Below are 16,807 nucleotides of genomic sequence, written 5' to 3'. Positions count from 1 at the left end.
GGGGGGGGGGGGGAAGTTGCAATAATTTAAGATTCTTCATGGCGTGATTGCTATGTAGCCGAAGCAATATGTAAATTCTGTGTGTGTAACTTAAAATTGCGACGGAAGTATGTTTGCCTGGCTGTGCGTCGGTTAATGCAAAATTCACCGGCTCTCTCGGCGCGCCGAGAGGGAAACACACGCGGTCCGCTCACGTTTAATGCGTCCGCCTGATGAAAATGCATCCGGAAGTGGAATAACATTTTCTGTGACCACGCGAGCAGTTTTCCATATGCGAATTGCTGCATGTGTCAGTTATTATTTCACACGGCGAGTGTGCAGCGGGTACGAAAATATCCCCGAGCGACCCCCACGAAGAGTTCGCGTCATAGTGCTCGCTCTATCCTCAGAACTTAGAACTCGCGGCATTATTGATCGATCGTCCGTCCGTCCGTTATATGGACACCAACGCGTGTGCTGATCGCGCGAAAACTCTTGGTCAAATCTTGCGATGTGCGACACACTCGCAGCGCACACGATAAAACACGAGTATTGTTAGATATTACGGTATATATTTAGGCCAATATTTAGGACGTACGTACGATGATGTTAGTGGGCTAATAAATCAAGAGATATGTGTATATTCTCCCGCAGTATCGCTTGTGTTATAAACGCGATGATAACAGGACTCTGTCAGGAAAAATCGATAATCATCATGTTTATAGCAAAATTTCTATTCAGTATTCTACTACTGAGTTGACTTATTAGCGCGCTAACATTGTTGTACGTACTTTGTTCTGAATACAGGCCGCAGATTTATACGATAACTACAGCGCCAGCGACGCGGCACACGTGAAGCTGGCGGTGTGTTATCATTTTTGACTTTAACGAGTTACCAATTCGGCCAGTAATTACGAAAATTGCTCGGTGAAAAACTCAAGAAAACGTTTCACGTTGTTGTTAATATTAAAAATCCGTGGCGTTATTGAAACGAGTTCTTTGCGTGTCCCGGTTGGGCGGTTTTGTTTCACTTTAGAAGATTGAAAAATATATCGAAGGAGAATGATAATATCCCGAATACACAAAGTAATATTACATAGTGTAAGGTATATATTAAATATATGTATGTACATTGCACATACGTGCATTATGATTATAAATACACCGAGTGCAATTATAGTCGCGAATAATTTGCGCGTATCTTGGGGCGTTTTAATTATCACGAATCCGCAGTTGAAGTCGAGTCCCGTTTGCTTGAAGCCGAGGTTAAGTTTCATTTATTAGGTCGATGCGAAAATTCTGTTTTTGACAATGTCTTTTTGTTTTCGTCAAAACGTGTATGTAACATTCATTTATTTTAAAATATAAAGTACAATCGATCTATTGTAAATATATGCCGTTTTGTCCGAGAATCCATCATCTCTTCGATAACTGTACGATTTCGTGCTCGTGGGAATTCTGGGATTTCCGGGAACGAAGTGCTGATTAAAAAAGAAAAAACGGGACAAACTTTCGCATCGATCCAATATATTCCTATATGAGTCCGTCCCTGTATCGTAGCACGTCGTTGCGGAAAAGGAGGAAAAGAGGATTAGGGCGAGAGTCAATGATCCGCACGCAGGCATTCCACTCTTCTCAGGCTTCACCGACGACGCGAGCGGTGTTCCTCGTCAGATACTTCCTCGTCGTCGGTCATCTGTTGTCCCGTCGGTCGCGTTCCCCCCGTTATATACCGAGAGTACTTTTTCTTCTTTTTATCATCGTAACTGGCGCGCTGGAAACCGCTTGAAAGCAGATTTACGCGTTACGACGATACGCGGGGATTTCTTCGCTCAAAATAATGAAGAAAGTTAGAGAGGACGCAGAGGAACTTATGAGAGAGAAGCACGCCAATTTTTTCCCATCTTTCCGGCGGTGAGATCTCTTCTTCCCTCGAGTCTTCCTGCGGACTTGAAGCGAGGAAGAATATCGAGAAGTCCGGAGGGAACACTTTTTGTCATTCCCCCTTTCCCCTATTGGCGATCTTGGTGGAAGAGAGAAGAACTTCTCTCTCCGTCTGGTCGACTTCTGTTTATGGAATCAAAATGAAGACGGAACTTCAAGGGTAACAATTAAAAAGCCTGCCCTCTTTCTGTCGATGACCCGTCTTCCCGTGACCGGCTGGCCAGAGGGAGAAGTTCTCTGCTGCTTCTCTTTATGGACTCGCGGCGAGGAAGAAACTTAAACGGTACAATTAAAAGTAAAAAGAACCGTGGTGTGCCCTCCTTCTGTCGCAGCTACTCGAATTCCCCCGCCGCAAGCGATCGAAGAGGTCTGCCTCTCTTCGCCGATGTGCACAGGAAAAAAGGAAATTTGAAGAGTTCGATTAAAAAGTAAAGGAGAGAAACGTCCTCCTTCCGTCGGTGTTTGTCTCGGCGAAATCGCGACGAGACACTCTCTTTCTCTCCTAATCCCCTTTCTACGGATTTCCGGTCCTGCCGCGACGCGCGGGCAAAAAGATCCGTAATTTTCAACCTCTCACAACAAGAGCTATCGCAAATGAAATTTCTCGAAGGGACTCCTGGTCTTCTCTCTTCCGAGAATTTTATGCGTCCCTCTCCTCCTCTCGTGAATAAAATATCTTTATGACCCGACGATGCCTCACGCAAATCGAAGTCCTCACGTTCTTCTTCGCGGGCATAACGGCGAAAAAAGGGATACTCGTCGAGGAATTCCACTTGATCGCGCTTTCTATCGAAGACTGAAAATAACTCGCAATTATTTCCGCCCGCCTATGCCATTCTAAAGATAATCGAGGCTTGTCCCCACTCGTCTCTTCGTTGACTTCTGTCCCATCTGGGACACACGTGAGGTCGCCCCTCGTCGCTCTTACCTCTCGAGAAAGGTAAGAGCAAGCGGACAGAGGAAAAGGGCGGGAGGGACAGGAGGAAGAAGAACGCGAGGGAGAAAGAGAGGCGAAAACAGCGAAGAGGAAGAGAAGCACGAGAAGAGTAGGGAGCAACGCAGCCGGAGGAACCCGGAGAGAGGTTCTGTTATCCGGTCCTCTCTCCTCTCTCTCGCGGTGGTGGCAGGTCAGTGTTGCCGCGCTCGCGGCCGTGGACGGCCACCACTACCTTCGTGGAGTTGCTCTTTCTGTCATCTCTCGCGGGTGCAGCGTACATACGTCGCGTGCCCTCCACGAGTCCCCCCGTGCGAGAAGAGCGCGCTCGCCGGCGCGCACCGCGCGGCGGCGGCAGGCGACCCGGACGATGCGTGACGTGACCCCAGGAGTAACACCGCCGCCGCGAAGCGACGCCACTGCGACCAGGTATGCGTTATATACCCGGTGCTCTGTCGGAGGGTCGGTCTCCTCCGGCCGCTTCCGTTCACGTCGGGATACGATCGCGGTGAAGTACCGTCGCGCAGCCGGAAATCCAAGAGAAAACGAAGAGTCGCGGAGAACCGCACGTGTACGTCTCTCTAAAAGTTAAAACGGTATCTCTGCCTTGAGGGAGAGAGAACGTTGGCCAATGTGGTCAATTATGCCCGACGAAATTAAAGAAGAAGATGCCAACAGAACGCGATTTTGCCGTATCGTTCTCTGCGTCATCGATAATTCATCACGTGACTTTTCCAAATGTCAAGTATTTCACAAATTTTTGCTCACGCGTTGTGTCGTCACTTATTGATTATTCATACATTTAGGCAATAGTAAAACCAGTTGTACAACTGATACTGCGTCTTCTATTGATCTCAGCACAGCATCAAGCCTTTTTAGTATACTTCTGTATATAATCATTAGCGTCTAATGAAGAAAATATTATCATTATATTATTGTTATTATTGTCATGAGGCAGGGATTCAAGTTTGTGGGAAAAAAGATAAAAGGGATTTCTCTCTCTTCCTCCGCACGCGAATGAATTAATCGCGACTACTACTAGCCGCTCCTTTCCCTGATAATAAAGTGGAAAAGATCGGGAAATCTCATCTTTCTCGCGAGGTTCCTCCTTTTTCTTTTGTATTTTTTTCTTTTTGTAATAGGTCACAGTTGCTGCCTCACGCCGCGCTTCGCTTCTCGCTCTGATAAATCGCCTCTGTTTAATGTTGATCTTGAATTTCCTCGCGGAGATTTTTTCCAAAGTAACTTGAGAAAATACGGGGTGCGTTGACCCTCCTCGACGAGCTGATGATCTCCGAACGATGCCGTCAAACGCACCGGATATCCTGGATCGCGTTAATCGCGATTCCTTGTATGCGCGAATCAGTTCGCTCGAAGAAAAAAAAATTAATCCTAAATCAAGAATAGATATTCTTATATGTAAGTAAGAATATTATAATCTTCTTAGAAGATTTGCAGGCTTGATTTAATTGAATTTATATCGATGCAAATATTACTCGCGCTCAATTCAAGATTAAAAGTTTCCTAAGAATATTACAATATTCTTGCTTGCATGAAAATATCTATCATTGACTTGAAACTATTTTTTTTTCTGTTTGGAAGTGTTTTACATATGAATGATATCTATTCAATATCTCCAGATAACCTGAACGAAAAACCTCCATTGCAATGTTATTTCCCGAACATATTAATTCTATTCAAAAAGTATTGTTGTGTGCAATTAATGTTACGCGCAATTTCTTTTTCGAACAAAGATTTGTTTTAAATAGAACCCTTTGATTGATAATCCTCAATTCCGCCATTTTCGACCACACTAAGAAATTAGGTCAATCGGAAGCAAGTGAGAGGTGTTCTAACTTGAGGGACACTAACGATGATAACTTCTTCGCGCCGCCGCAGCCGGAAATATCGGCTAGACGGATCGGGCACAATCATCGAGATTACGCGCGGCGTTACACTTTGAACGTCTCGGACTGTTCCACGTCAAGTTCATGTTCAATTACCGTGCGTGCACTGTTCCACGCGGTTAATTAGAACCGCCTCGTGCTTCCGTTGAAGTTTTCCGTCTTGCAGCAAACTTGCAACGCGCGCGAACAAATATTCTCTCCGAAAAGTATTAGTAATTACAAAAGCGGCAAAATATTTATGTCGTGCGGGTATATTTTTAGAGCTGGACAATATTCTGCTCCGTGCGGGAATACCGCTGCTTCGACCAGACGTACAACACGTCTATGTAAATAGCTAAAGGCGGGAAACTCCGTTGGAGCCCCCCTCGGCTTTCTTTCGGCAAAATGGAAACAGGTTCCCCCAAGCTTTTCTAAGCCTCCGGAATGTACCGCTCTCGACGAGATCTTGTCTGCGCGCAGTAGTTGACGTTCGCGTATACACGGCAATTACCGGGGAAACCATTAATGATGAATCGTGAATTGATCACGAGACGCGGCACCGGACAGAGTTCTCGAATGCATTTTTCTCCTCCTTGTCGATACCGTTAGACACGTGTGCGTTACTTTATCTCTCCGAGTTCTTCTCAATATGCAGACTTCACGAGTCAATACTTCACGAGTCTCTTCCCTTTCTCTAATTCTTGACTCCCTAAGTTTCTCCTCTACAGGATTATGCAAATTGTTAGAGATTCAAATTCTCTTTCTCTAAGGAATACGTTGGATCTCTTATCAAGAGGAATTTTTCGTTTGTATCTCGCGTACGTAACTTTAACTTTAACACTTAAGTTCATCTTCAGGTGCTGTACGACTTATTTCATTGGCTAAAGAACATCTGAAGATGAACTTAAAGTGATATTAAATATAAGATCTGACTATGATTATCGACTTTAGTGCGCGTTTCTCTCGCGCGAGATGGAGTTTTTAACATTAAAACGGCGCAAATTGTTTTCTTCCCAGAACCACAGATGGGCTACTTTTGACCTACCTTTTTTTTTGTCGTGGATATTTTTGAAAATTCAAAGAAATTGGGAAAAACAATTTACAAGTGGGTCAAAAATGACCCAGCCGCGGTTTACTAGTATTAAGCGGCGTCTGCAATAAGATATAGTAAGCCTTAAGAAATTGACCAAACACAATCCATTATTCTTCTCTCATTCGACTGGCGGTCAATTTTTTACGCTTTAAAGCTCACTGCATCCATTGTAAACACCGCTTTACATTGCTGGGTAACAGGCAGTGTCCTGCGACACCCGGTATTTCCCGGTCGCCTCCGACGAGCACGTTTGGTTCGTTTTTCTTNTCCCTCTCTTTCTCTCTGTGCACCTTGCATCATAAAGTCCGACTCGTCGGCGTCGTTGAACGGCGTCATGTACGGCTTGTGGCAATGTAACGTGGCGGCGCACGCTGAAGCGCAGCGCGTAAGACAGATGTTGTCCCGGGGAGCAAATAAAGCTGAGGGAAAAGGAAGCGAGAGGATGACGACGAGACCGGTAAGCGATGCTACCGTTCCTTTACCTCTTGCCCCATTACTTCGCTCGAATAAAAGTGAGAGACTCGTCCAAACGAGCCAATCCGCGACGGTGGTCGCCGACCCGTCGAACTTTGTTGAACGGTTTACGACTCTTGGGAATCTAATCATGAAGAACGAAGACACATCCGCGCGTTTTTCACCTGTCATAACCGCGAACAAGCGCAGATTGAATGACGGGCGAGGATGAAGAGAGGTCGGAATTTTCACAGACGGCTACGTTCTGCCTACGGTCGATTTCAATTCGCCTCGCGCCTGCAATTTGCGCTTTTACCGTTGGCGAGAGATTCGCGCAACGTTGAGCGTGCGGAACACGATCGCGAGTAATAACAATCGCAAGCCGCGAGGTTATAGAGAGAGAGAGAGAGAGAGAGAGCGTGCATATGCATATACTGCTCGGTGCTGAAAATTTCGATGCACCCGGCGGTGCCGTTAAGCAACGGTGCATCTCTCCGTATCCACCGCATCGCGCCGCATAGCACAGTGCGGATTATCGTCCGCAGGAAAGGCGCGCGCAGCAAATGATCATTGAGCGAGTCGCGTATCGATTTAACAGAACGGATAATTCCCCCGCGACCGTTCCCATGTCCCCGCGAGATCGCCGCGCGTTTCCACGCACGTGATTTTGCGCGGTGCACGCGAATGTCCGATCACCACCGGCTGCATTCCGCGAGCTGTCGCACTTTCTATCGCCCGTGCATTCGTTCGATCGAGCTTACGGGAGCGCGCTAATCGCGGCTGAGTCGATTTACTCGGGCGTTATTAAAGGATAAATAATCCGACAGTCGTAAGAGTAAATCGATCAGTCATTTGTGTCTCGTCGAGGAGGGGGGAAAAAAATATATCACCGACCGCTGAGTCGAGAGAGAATCCGCTCGCCTGGCTGTTGTTGAAAGTAATACCGCACTCGTAAAAAAATAAGCGATCGTTTCTCCCGTCGTCGGCGGGATAATTTATCGACGATTCGCTAAATCGAGTAGCGTGTAACAGTCTCTTGAGTAAGAGTCCGGCCATCTCCGACTTTTTGACATACAAAAATGCAGTCAAGTTTGTCACAAATTTATATACTTATTGAAAATAAACGCTCTCTTTGCCAGAAGTGGTCAAATGGCTAATTAAGACTTGTCGCTAGATGTTAGGCGCGAAATTTTTAATTTTACCGGGAGAATGAAATTGATTCCGACGTTGTAACGCACGCGCCAGACTCTCTTCCAAGCTTACAATGCACGAGTGGCTATTTAGTAACGCACTTTCCACGTCAAACCGACCTTCTTAATCCGCGATACTGATACTCGTATTAACTGTCGGACAATTTTATCCTCCTGCTAAGGAATTTCGTGCCTAACGTCTAGCTCTTGTTTTGCTCATCTTATTCATTGTTCTCACTGGTTCTTAAAAAAAGATTAATTTTTCGTATTATATTTTATTATTATTTTATCTTCCATCTTTAGAATAACATTCAGTCACAGAGTCCGTTTGTTTGACAATCCTCAATCCCGCTATTTTTGCTGAAATAAGGAAGCGGGCCAAGAAGCCGGAGATGGCCAGACTCTTACTTGAGGGACTCTAATGCATAATGCACATTCGCTCTCTCTCTCTCTCTCTTTCTCGCTCGCAAATCACAAACGTGATTTTATATGTTGGATTAACGGTACGGTAACGGTCGGTACGCGGATGTTAACTGCGCGATCTTTAATGCCGGCCGTAATCGCCGGCCCATTACTCAAATTACTCGCCGTTGCTATTAACCGTATGAGAGAGATGCACCACCGTTGCTGCTGCTGTTACATTCAGATGCGATACGCGACTGGCGCGTCGCGTGCGCGCGCGCGTATATCCTTCCCTGATTAATCGAGGAGCGCGCTTCTCGACCGTCAGATCGATCGAGCGTGCGATTGCTCTCTTAATTTTTCATCATTGCATGGAAGACACCGCGGCGCCTTTCTGTTGTACACCTCGGCCGTATTGTTCATCGTTTTTCATTGTTCTCGTCATGGTTGTCACATCCCGTGAAACACGAAAGACTACGCGCGACACTACCTTACCTTACGATATGTGAATCTTAACTTCGCGTTCTTATATCAACAGGATGCCGAATTCGATGATGAATTTAACTAGCGTTGATAACGTAGAGGCGATCTTCAAGATATTGTTATGTTACATAAACATTGACACGATCACGCTATTTTTTTCATATTTCTTATATGATCGGTCACAAAAAAATGGTTGCATCACTTTTCTTTTTCGGCAAATTTCGCAACGCATCTCGATAGGAAAATTTATCTCTTGAGAATGACTAAAAAAAAAAATTCTCCTTTATTGGACGCTTGGTATGAATTTCGAAATTTATAAAAAAAAACATTATTGTTACTTCTCCGTGATTGATTGTACATATAAATTTTGTGTGAATGAGATATAAATGTGAATGCGATAAAAGTTATTAAGATGTACAGCAATTTTTCTACAAACTTTTCGAACTTTCTTAGGCTTCTAAATTTAATTAAAAAGCTATCAAAATGTTGTTTTTTGAAGGGGATTTTCCTGATTGAAGCATTGACACATTCGATGCAGGACTGTAGTGTAGTAAAGTAAACATTCACGTTAACTGACAGCTAGAGATGTTAACATGGAAATTTTTCATCGCCTTCGTCACATATCGAGCAATGCTCAATTTTTTGCGCGCGTAATTTCACTGAGTAAAGATATTTATAATATTCTGCAAAATTAAGCGACGTGAACTTTGCAGAAAGAGGTCGGCATTTTGTCGGTAAAGTTTTTAAATACGGCCTCCCCTTAAGAATTACAGCTTGTTTTCATTCGAAAACGGCACATCCACATGCGGAATTGTGACGATAAGTGAATGCGACGATACTTACTCGAGATACTTCGACCGGCGCGATAAAAGAAATGTGACAGCGACGAAACGATCATTCTAGTATGAAAAGTGGAGGGGAGGGGGGCAAGGCAAGCACGTCTTGCACGTTGTTTCGCAGAGCGTTCTCCAGGTTAATTACACATTACGGGGGGCGGGATTTCAGGATGCTTTCTAACGGCGGCGATCAGGAGGGTGGCGCAGGCGCGATACTTTCGTAATCCCTTCGAGAGGGAAAACCGACGCGGTTCGAACAATTTGCGGGAGGAAGGACCGAAGTTTCCTCAGTGCTTCCGCGCGCGCCGGGCACTCGCGATCGCCGCGCGTACCTCTCGCAGGATGCGCTTCACCTTCCTCGCGACGGACGAGTCACTTCCACAAGCCGGTTCGAGAATCAGTCGTCGATTCCCGGCCGGATACACCGGTTACCGCTCGATCGATTTAGTGAGATTCTGGTCGCGAGAAAATTCGCTCGTAATAATAATCTGCATCTGGCCGAAATGCAATTTACTCGTGATTGCCGCCGGCGGACTATTAGTCGGACGTTAACAAATCAACGGTGAATTATGGAGACGGCTTCGCGGCTCGAGCGATATTTCCGTTCGCCTTGAGTGGAAACCGAGAATTACGAGTGCCGCGCATGATGTAAACAGCGGACGAATTCTTTCGTTCTCCCCCCTCGACGGTATATCGCGTTAAGTGCTTCCAGACTTCGCGAGCGACCACGAATCCTATGATTCTTGTGCGCAACTCGACGTCGTAAATTTATCTGCCACGAGAGAGAGAGAGAGAGAGAGCTGTCTGCTGGAAATTTCGCTTGTTTTCCAAACGGGCGAGACTCCAACGCGCTACCTTCGCATCGCGAATATGTTCGAAGAAGGATTCATTTAATCGATACACACTCCAAATTCCGAGCGCTCGTGTAAACCGTCGTCGGAGAAAATACTTTCGGCGAAGTGCGCTTGGTTGTCTTAGCCAGGTCGGTGAAAAAAAAATCGAGGAGAAGACGCTTTCGAGTCGTTGCTCCCTCCTTCACCCGTGGACACTCGTAATTTACAAGTCCGAGCGATATGTGCTCGCGCTTTTCGGGGTGTAAAACGGTTGTGTGCGGATCTCTCGAGCGGCCGTTTGCGCTGGCGATTAATCGCCCCTCCCCCCCCCTCTCTTTCGCGTGTGAACCGTGCAGGAAATGAGATGTTCGCTGGCATGCGACGCGAAACTGATCGGGTAATGTAAATATTCGCGGGAGTTCACGATGTCTCGGTCACGGTGATACAGCGGGCGACTGTTCCGAATCGCTGCGCCAAAGGTGAAAAAGTCCGGGGGGGCCCGAACGATCGATAGTTTTATCGGGATCGTGCGCGACCGGTCTGAGGTGGGAAGTGTTAGCACGTGGGGGAAAAAAAGTATGCAGCTACTTTCCAGCTTCATGGGCCGCCACACGAAGCGAGGAGCTTCCTTGAAAAAAGGTACGCCGCGCCATTTGAGCGCGCGCCGGCTCGCCACGTGACGGTTTTAACATTTAACCGATTCGAAATTAAGTATGACTGATCTGAAAAATGGTAAGGACAGAATATTACGGAGCCAAGAGAAGAGCGGATGTTTTGATGAAAGTGTACCGTTTTGTTGATATAATTCCTTTTATTAATCCGACTCGCAGAATTTTTAATTTCGAATTTGTTGCGAAAGTGTTGCGGAAAAACTGCCTCAGCCTCAGGGATAAATTAAAAATTAACATTCTGGATTGGGTTAATAAGAGAAATTAATGGGTATAAAGGATACGCTTGACGTGTCAAATTTCTCCGCGTACGCGAGCAGGATAATAATTTGAACGTATGTTGTTATTCATTCAAGTGTTACATCTTTCCACAGATATATTAATATTAACAATGTTAGAGAAGAAGATGGTATATCATAGCCTTTGTACGTATAATGGCTTCCTGATATCTCTTTTATATTTTAGTATTTAATTACACATTTCTTTATTCTTCTTAATTCTTGGGCGTATTATCACACGAATATATGTACACTTGAGTGCTTTATTCGTTATTTAATATTCTACTTCTCTATACACATTTCGAGTTATGCAAAGTTAAGCAGAAAATTGACGCTTTACTAATTTGGCCTCCCATTAAAATAGATTCAATGCGATCGCTTTTTTTTGAGATTTTCGAAACGGTAAGTCAATACTGAACATGCGCTTTGCTAATTTGGTCTCCCATTAAAATAGATTCAATGCGATCTCTTTTTTTAAGATTTTCGAAACGGTAAGTCAATACTGAACATGCGGCGCGGGCGAATATTGCTTTGGCTTGGCTTTTAATTGTTGCGACGATCGAGAGTGCGAAAGTCGAGCGCGAGCGGAAATTTTTTCCTTCTTCCTGAGAAGATGCGCGAGGAAAAAAGATCGATTCTCAATTTCATCCCGACGACGGATGAATGTGCCGTCTAAGAGTCTTGCTGTTTAGTATAGAGATCGGCAGATCCATGCATGGGTTCACACAATCACGCCTCGTTAACTATCCGCTCTTGATAAACAGGAGAAAGAGGAAGAGGTCAAGTTTAACATATACAGGATGTCAAACTCCTCCATCACGTTACCTTTCAACGACAAACCCTTTGATTGTTTTTACCAGACACTGCGTAGCACGACTATTCGCGTCATGTCATGTCATACGGGGATATACGTAGGGGAAAAGGCGATAAGATGACGACCTTGAGATTTTTTCTCATTTTTGTATAATAACGTAAAAATAATGATCATTTTTTTCCTGAGTAGTTTATGACTGTCGTCTGCATGAACTGAAAAATTTATAAATAAATTATAATTTTATTTAATTTAAATTTTTTGCGTCAATTTTTCGTGATCTCGCCCCCATAAGATTGACGAAGATGAAATATAAATTTTTGCATACATATAAAAAAGTAATTTATGCAAATTTATTTATTATTTCGTTATTATAATGTCTGTACAACACGGTAAATATAAGTAAAAAGATTATTTGTGAACAAAAAATATGATTTGGGACAGTGTGACTTAAAGTAAGTAGAATCTAGACAAAAACAATTATTTACAATTGTATAATTTAAAATGTGTCCTGCCTGATATTCGCGCATGATATATTATCTTACTTCATATATGCTATCACTACAATATCACTATATTTATTTATCTAATTAAAAAAAAAATTGCAATTTGAGAAATGAAAAATAATAATACTTTTATATCGTATGCGTTTTTAGATACTGTACGGTAGTTTTGTAATGAAAACGCTTACTATAAATCTGTATAATTCTTTATGAAGAAATACCACAAAATTGCACATGAGTGTATTCCAGATGTATTTCTTATTATATTATCTACTGTCATTGGCAAATTGAAATTAAACTACAACCGATTATTTTTATTATTATTAAAAGCCTCTAATAAGTTAGACTCGTTATTTGTTAATCAGCTTGGAAAAATTAGCAAATCATTTTACCCGCTTCGTCATCTGGCTCTCCTTTCCCTTACACTGTGCGACATCTTTAATCGACATAAAAAGGACTTTTCACGATTTAACATCGCTCCTTTTTTCATACCGATCCTCTTACGTCCTCGCACATTAGATAACGCGCAAATATTGTTTATTATTAAACCCGAATATCAATATCGCGTTGATTGAGAATCGTCGTGTTTCCACACTGTATGGCACGCGGAGCAGGCGCATGATCTAGTAACTTATTTGATCGATATCCCCTCGCTTGCTCCAGCGCGGATCACGCGATGTAGGATGCTCCGTGACCAGTTTCGTACTGTATGGCGATCATCGAGAGCATCGAAATTGCTTTTCGTGCGGCACCCTTAGAGACCGCGCGTTGCTAACAAACATCTGATTTCGCGATTTTAAGTCCGCCCGCCGGTGATGGGCGAAGACGTCAAGTCGGACGCGTCAGGGAGAAACACGTCCAGGGCACGTCTGCCTTTGATGAAGAACGTGGATCTTCGCCGAAGTACTCGCTCCGAGCTCGAGTCACGGTCGCTTTTCGCCGCGACGAATGCTGTACGTATGTGCCATCCGGAAGAAGCTCGGAGCGTGACTCGCCGAATCCAATTCGCGGAAGTAATCACTCTCTCAGCCGCTACGTCGCGAAAGGTTGCAACGTTAATTTCACCCTGCACACGCGCCGTAATGTCAAGGCCGCATCCCTGAATTATCGTCGTCCGTATCCTCGTGCCTGAATCGCCATTGAATTAGTCACCGGATATTATAGCTGTATGTTAATAGCTACACGAAAAGATAGAACGCCGAGATACTTCGCCGGTGGACTTTAACTTAAACTTGAAAAATCGCCGCTTCGAGGCGCTTTGCGAGGCGCAGAAGCAGGCTCCCGCAGGATCGCGGAAATGATAAGATTCCGCCGAAACAATAGCCGAGCGAAACGGATCATCATTTTCTTCATTTCTCTCTTCTCTCTCTAATTCTTTCTTTTCCTTTCAATCTCTTTTCATCCTTTCTGTGCCTACTGTTTCTCCGAGGTATACTTGTACGGATGGAGTACGGAACGAGTCAATACGATTCAAAGGGAACGAGAAGAAACGGCCATTGAATAAGACTTAACGGCCGGAGAATTTCCGCGGAGTACGCCGCGTGAATGCACCACCCGTATATTTCCCCCGCTGCAATAACTCTTGAACTCGTGACACTTATCCTCGCATCCTCGCTTTACCCGCTGCGCTGATTGATACGCATTGCGATCCAGAAAGTTGCGCTGAACTATATAGAGAGCACATAGCACTATGGTGTGAGAATCGTATGAAATCAAACGAACCATCGGCAGATATCTTTCAGACACTTCGTGAAATGCGTCGCTGCGATAATTAACAGAAGAAGAAAGTATGAACGAATGTGATTAAAGTATAATTCTCTCGCAAATGCCCTTCCTCGCAAACAAGTTCTTATCGCGTATAATAAAAAATTTTTCGTTAAAATTTCGTGAAATTTTGTGTTACTTTGACATGAGAAATGTGTTAATAAAAAAAAAAAGTATACAAATATAATGTTAAATTAATATATTCAACATGACAAGGTGAATGCGTTAATTTAACATTATATTTGTGTACTTTTAACATACATTCCCCATGTTAAAATAACACAAAATCTCAATGGACCGTTTTTAATATAAAATTGTTTACTATACAGCGATAGAGAAAAGTTTGAAATGGTTTTTGAAATCGTTTGCAGTATGAAGATTGGGAAATAAATAAACGTGATTTCAAGATAATCGTGAGTTCATATGAAAAATGCGATGCGTCGTCTAACATGTGAGGGCAGATCTATCTCGGGGAACATTTATTTGGAAACGTTTGCATTTTGCACGATCGGCTTGGTAGCCGCTCTATGTGGAAATCACGTAACATTCCACGTTCTTTCTATACGATATACAATACGCTATACAATATGCGCAATTGTCCAAGTTATATTTAACGCGATATTCAAGACAAAAGTTCGTGGTAGTTTGAGTAAAGAAAAATGTTTGCATACAATTTCACGCTTGTCTCGCAAAGTTACTCTCACCAATGATAAGCTACCTTTAAACCGAATTTACCGTTAAATGCACACCGCCGCATTATGCTCGTAAGATGCTTTCTTCAATTAAGAAGTGTCCTTTGCGTAATTGCCAGTCGTTAGCAGAGAATTGAACATCTTATTGGAGCTTAGGCGCCGCATTTCCTCCGCGCACTCAACGTCAAACGCGTTTAACTCGAGAGTAACACCCACGATTTTGAAGTAACATCTTACATCACGAAAAAAATGATAATATACTTTTGCTGTCGTAACGAATATGCAACGGAAACTGGTGGTTTCTTTTTTTTCTCCGTGCAGGTCTCTCCCGTGTAGGCCTAATGTATTATTACCAAGGTTAACCCCCGGTTTCATGTTTGCGTCGGTGCACGCACGCCCGTTTAAATCTACTATGCGATAGATTGTATACACACGTCTCTAACTTTGCACGTATCTTCTTTTCCTCAGGAAAGCGCGAATCCATCGGAGGCGGGAATCCTGTTGGTAATTGGCCGTCTTCAACGGGGGGTCCGGTCAGGCCCCTTAGCAGTACCGTTGGGTACGGTGCTGCGGCGGGGGGCGCCAACATGACACCCGATGATCCCGCACCTGACGAAGAATTCGCTCTCGCCGTCGCACAGAAAGCACAGGTACAACTCATCAGCCGGCGGCTTCCCCGCTCGGCCAAGCCGAATAATAAATTCCTGATAACGACGCGTGTTCCGCGCCGTCGTTCTCTCACGCCGAATTACACGGTCGGCAGAAATAGGCCACGATGCCCCACGCTCTTTTCTCGCGTGCATGCTTTAATCGACGCCTTTTATATTGACTTGTGTGTGTGTGTGTGTGTGAGCGCGTAAAGAACGAGCCTTATCTAGATCTCTCGGTCGTCCGTCTTGAAACTTGAACTTTGTAGCGCGCATAATTTTTCGATCGGGATGCAGCGCTTTTAATGGCGCGAAATGTTGGTAAAAAGCGTGGAATTACGATTGCACGTGGTGACACAGAATTGCGAAGCAGCACCGTGTTTCTACGCGAGATTTATCGATGCCACGAGGAGGTTAAGGAGGTTGTAAGGTGAAATAAGTTGGATAAGATGAAACTTGCATTACACTATACATTGAAATATTATCGTGCAATTAGAAAGGGATTTGTCATTCGAGAGCTAAGATATTTGCAGCTAAAGTTGACACTTTTTATACGTGTTCCTTGAGAGATTGGCATGCTATTTTTAATTTTTAATATCTTTTCTGAACGAAAAATAAAAGTTTACTGAAAAACCATTATGATATATTAAAGACTGCATAGAAAAAAAGATTCAAGTCAATAATTATTCCAATATTCCTTAGCAAATTTTTATTTGGGTGGAAGAAATACGAGAGTTGCTATTTATATTTCTGGCCTAATAATGAAAAAACTAATATTTATGATCGAAATTGGTTTTATTGTTTTTCAAAATATTCTCCATGATGATAAATACACTTTTGCATACGTTTGAACCAATTATCGAAACACTTTTTCCACTCCGATTGAGGTAACTGCAAAACATGCGTTTTGAATGCATCAACCGCTTCTTCGGGTATCGAAAATCGTCGACCACGTAATTTATTTTTGATGTGTGGGAACAACAAAAAGTCATTGGGTGCCAAATCAGGGCTGTACGGCGGATGACCCATCAATTCGATGTTTTGGCCGGTCAAAAATTCCTTTGTTTGACCCGATGTGTGAGAGCTCGCATTGTCATGATGAAGAATGATTCGTCTCTTCTTCTGCTTTTCTCGAATTTCTCCTCTAGCAAACAAATGGTCGTGTACTATTCAGAATTGACTGTCCTACGGTGCTCTAACGCCACTGTCGCCATGTGACCGAAGAAACAAGCAACCATTTGTTTCGATGTGCTTCCGCAAACTTTTGTTGGATTTGACTCGTCTGGGAAGACCCATACAGTCGATTGTTGTTTTGTTTCGGGCTCATATGCATAGATCCATGATTCGTCACCTGTGTTGATGTTATACACAGCCTTTGATGCACCTTGAACGTATTTTTTCAACATTTCCT

General features: G+C 43.8%; 1 protein-coding gene and 1 long non-coding RNA gene across 2 annotated transcripts in view; one reads left to right on the top strand and one right to left on the bottom strand.

Moving 5' to 3' along the window:
* Nucleotides 1-15,295, bottom strand: part of LOC106747008 — an 18,444-nt gene extending 3,149 nt beyond the window's left edge. Inside the window, exon 1 of the long non-coding RNA XR_001374631.1 lies at nucleotides 15,184-15,295. This is a non-coding gene — a long non-coding RNA (uncharacterized LOC106747008). The remainder of the gene's footprint in view (nucleotides 1-15,183) is intronic.
* The window catches only part of LOC106747004 (kinesin-like protein KIF3A), a 30,448-nt gene continuing 23,153 nt past the window's right edge, over nucleotides 9,513-16,807 (top strand). The window contains exons 1-2 of the mRNA XM_014624231.1: nucleotides 9,513-10,672; nucleotides 15,218-15,399. Coding sequence (XP_014479717.1) covers nucleotides 10,612-10,672; nucleotides 15,218-15,399 — 243 coding nt within the window. The 5' untranslated portion in view covers nucleotides 9,513-10,611. The remainder of the gene's footprint in view (nucleotides 10,673-15,217; nucleotides 15,400-16,807) is intronic.

The sequence above is a fragment of the Dinoponera quadriceps genome, unplaced genomic scaffold, assembly GCF_001313825.1.
Source record: "Dinoponera quadriceps isolate SergipeBrazil2010 unplaced genomic scaffold, ASM131382v1 scaffold2088, whole genome shotgun sequence".
NCBI classification, from domain to species: Eukaryota; Metazoa; Arthropoda; class Insecta; order Hymenoptera; family Formicidae; genus Dinoponera; species Dinoponera quadriceps.
This window is presented reverse-complemented; position numbering and strand designations above follow the sequence as displayed.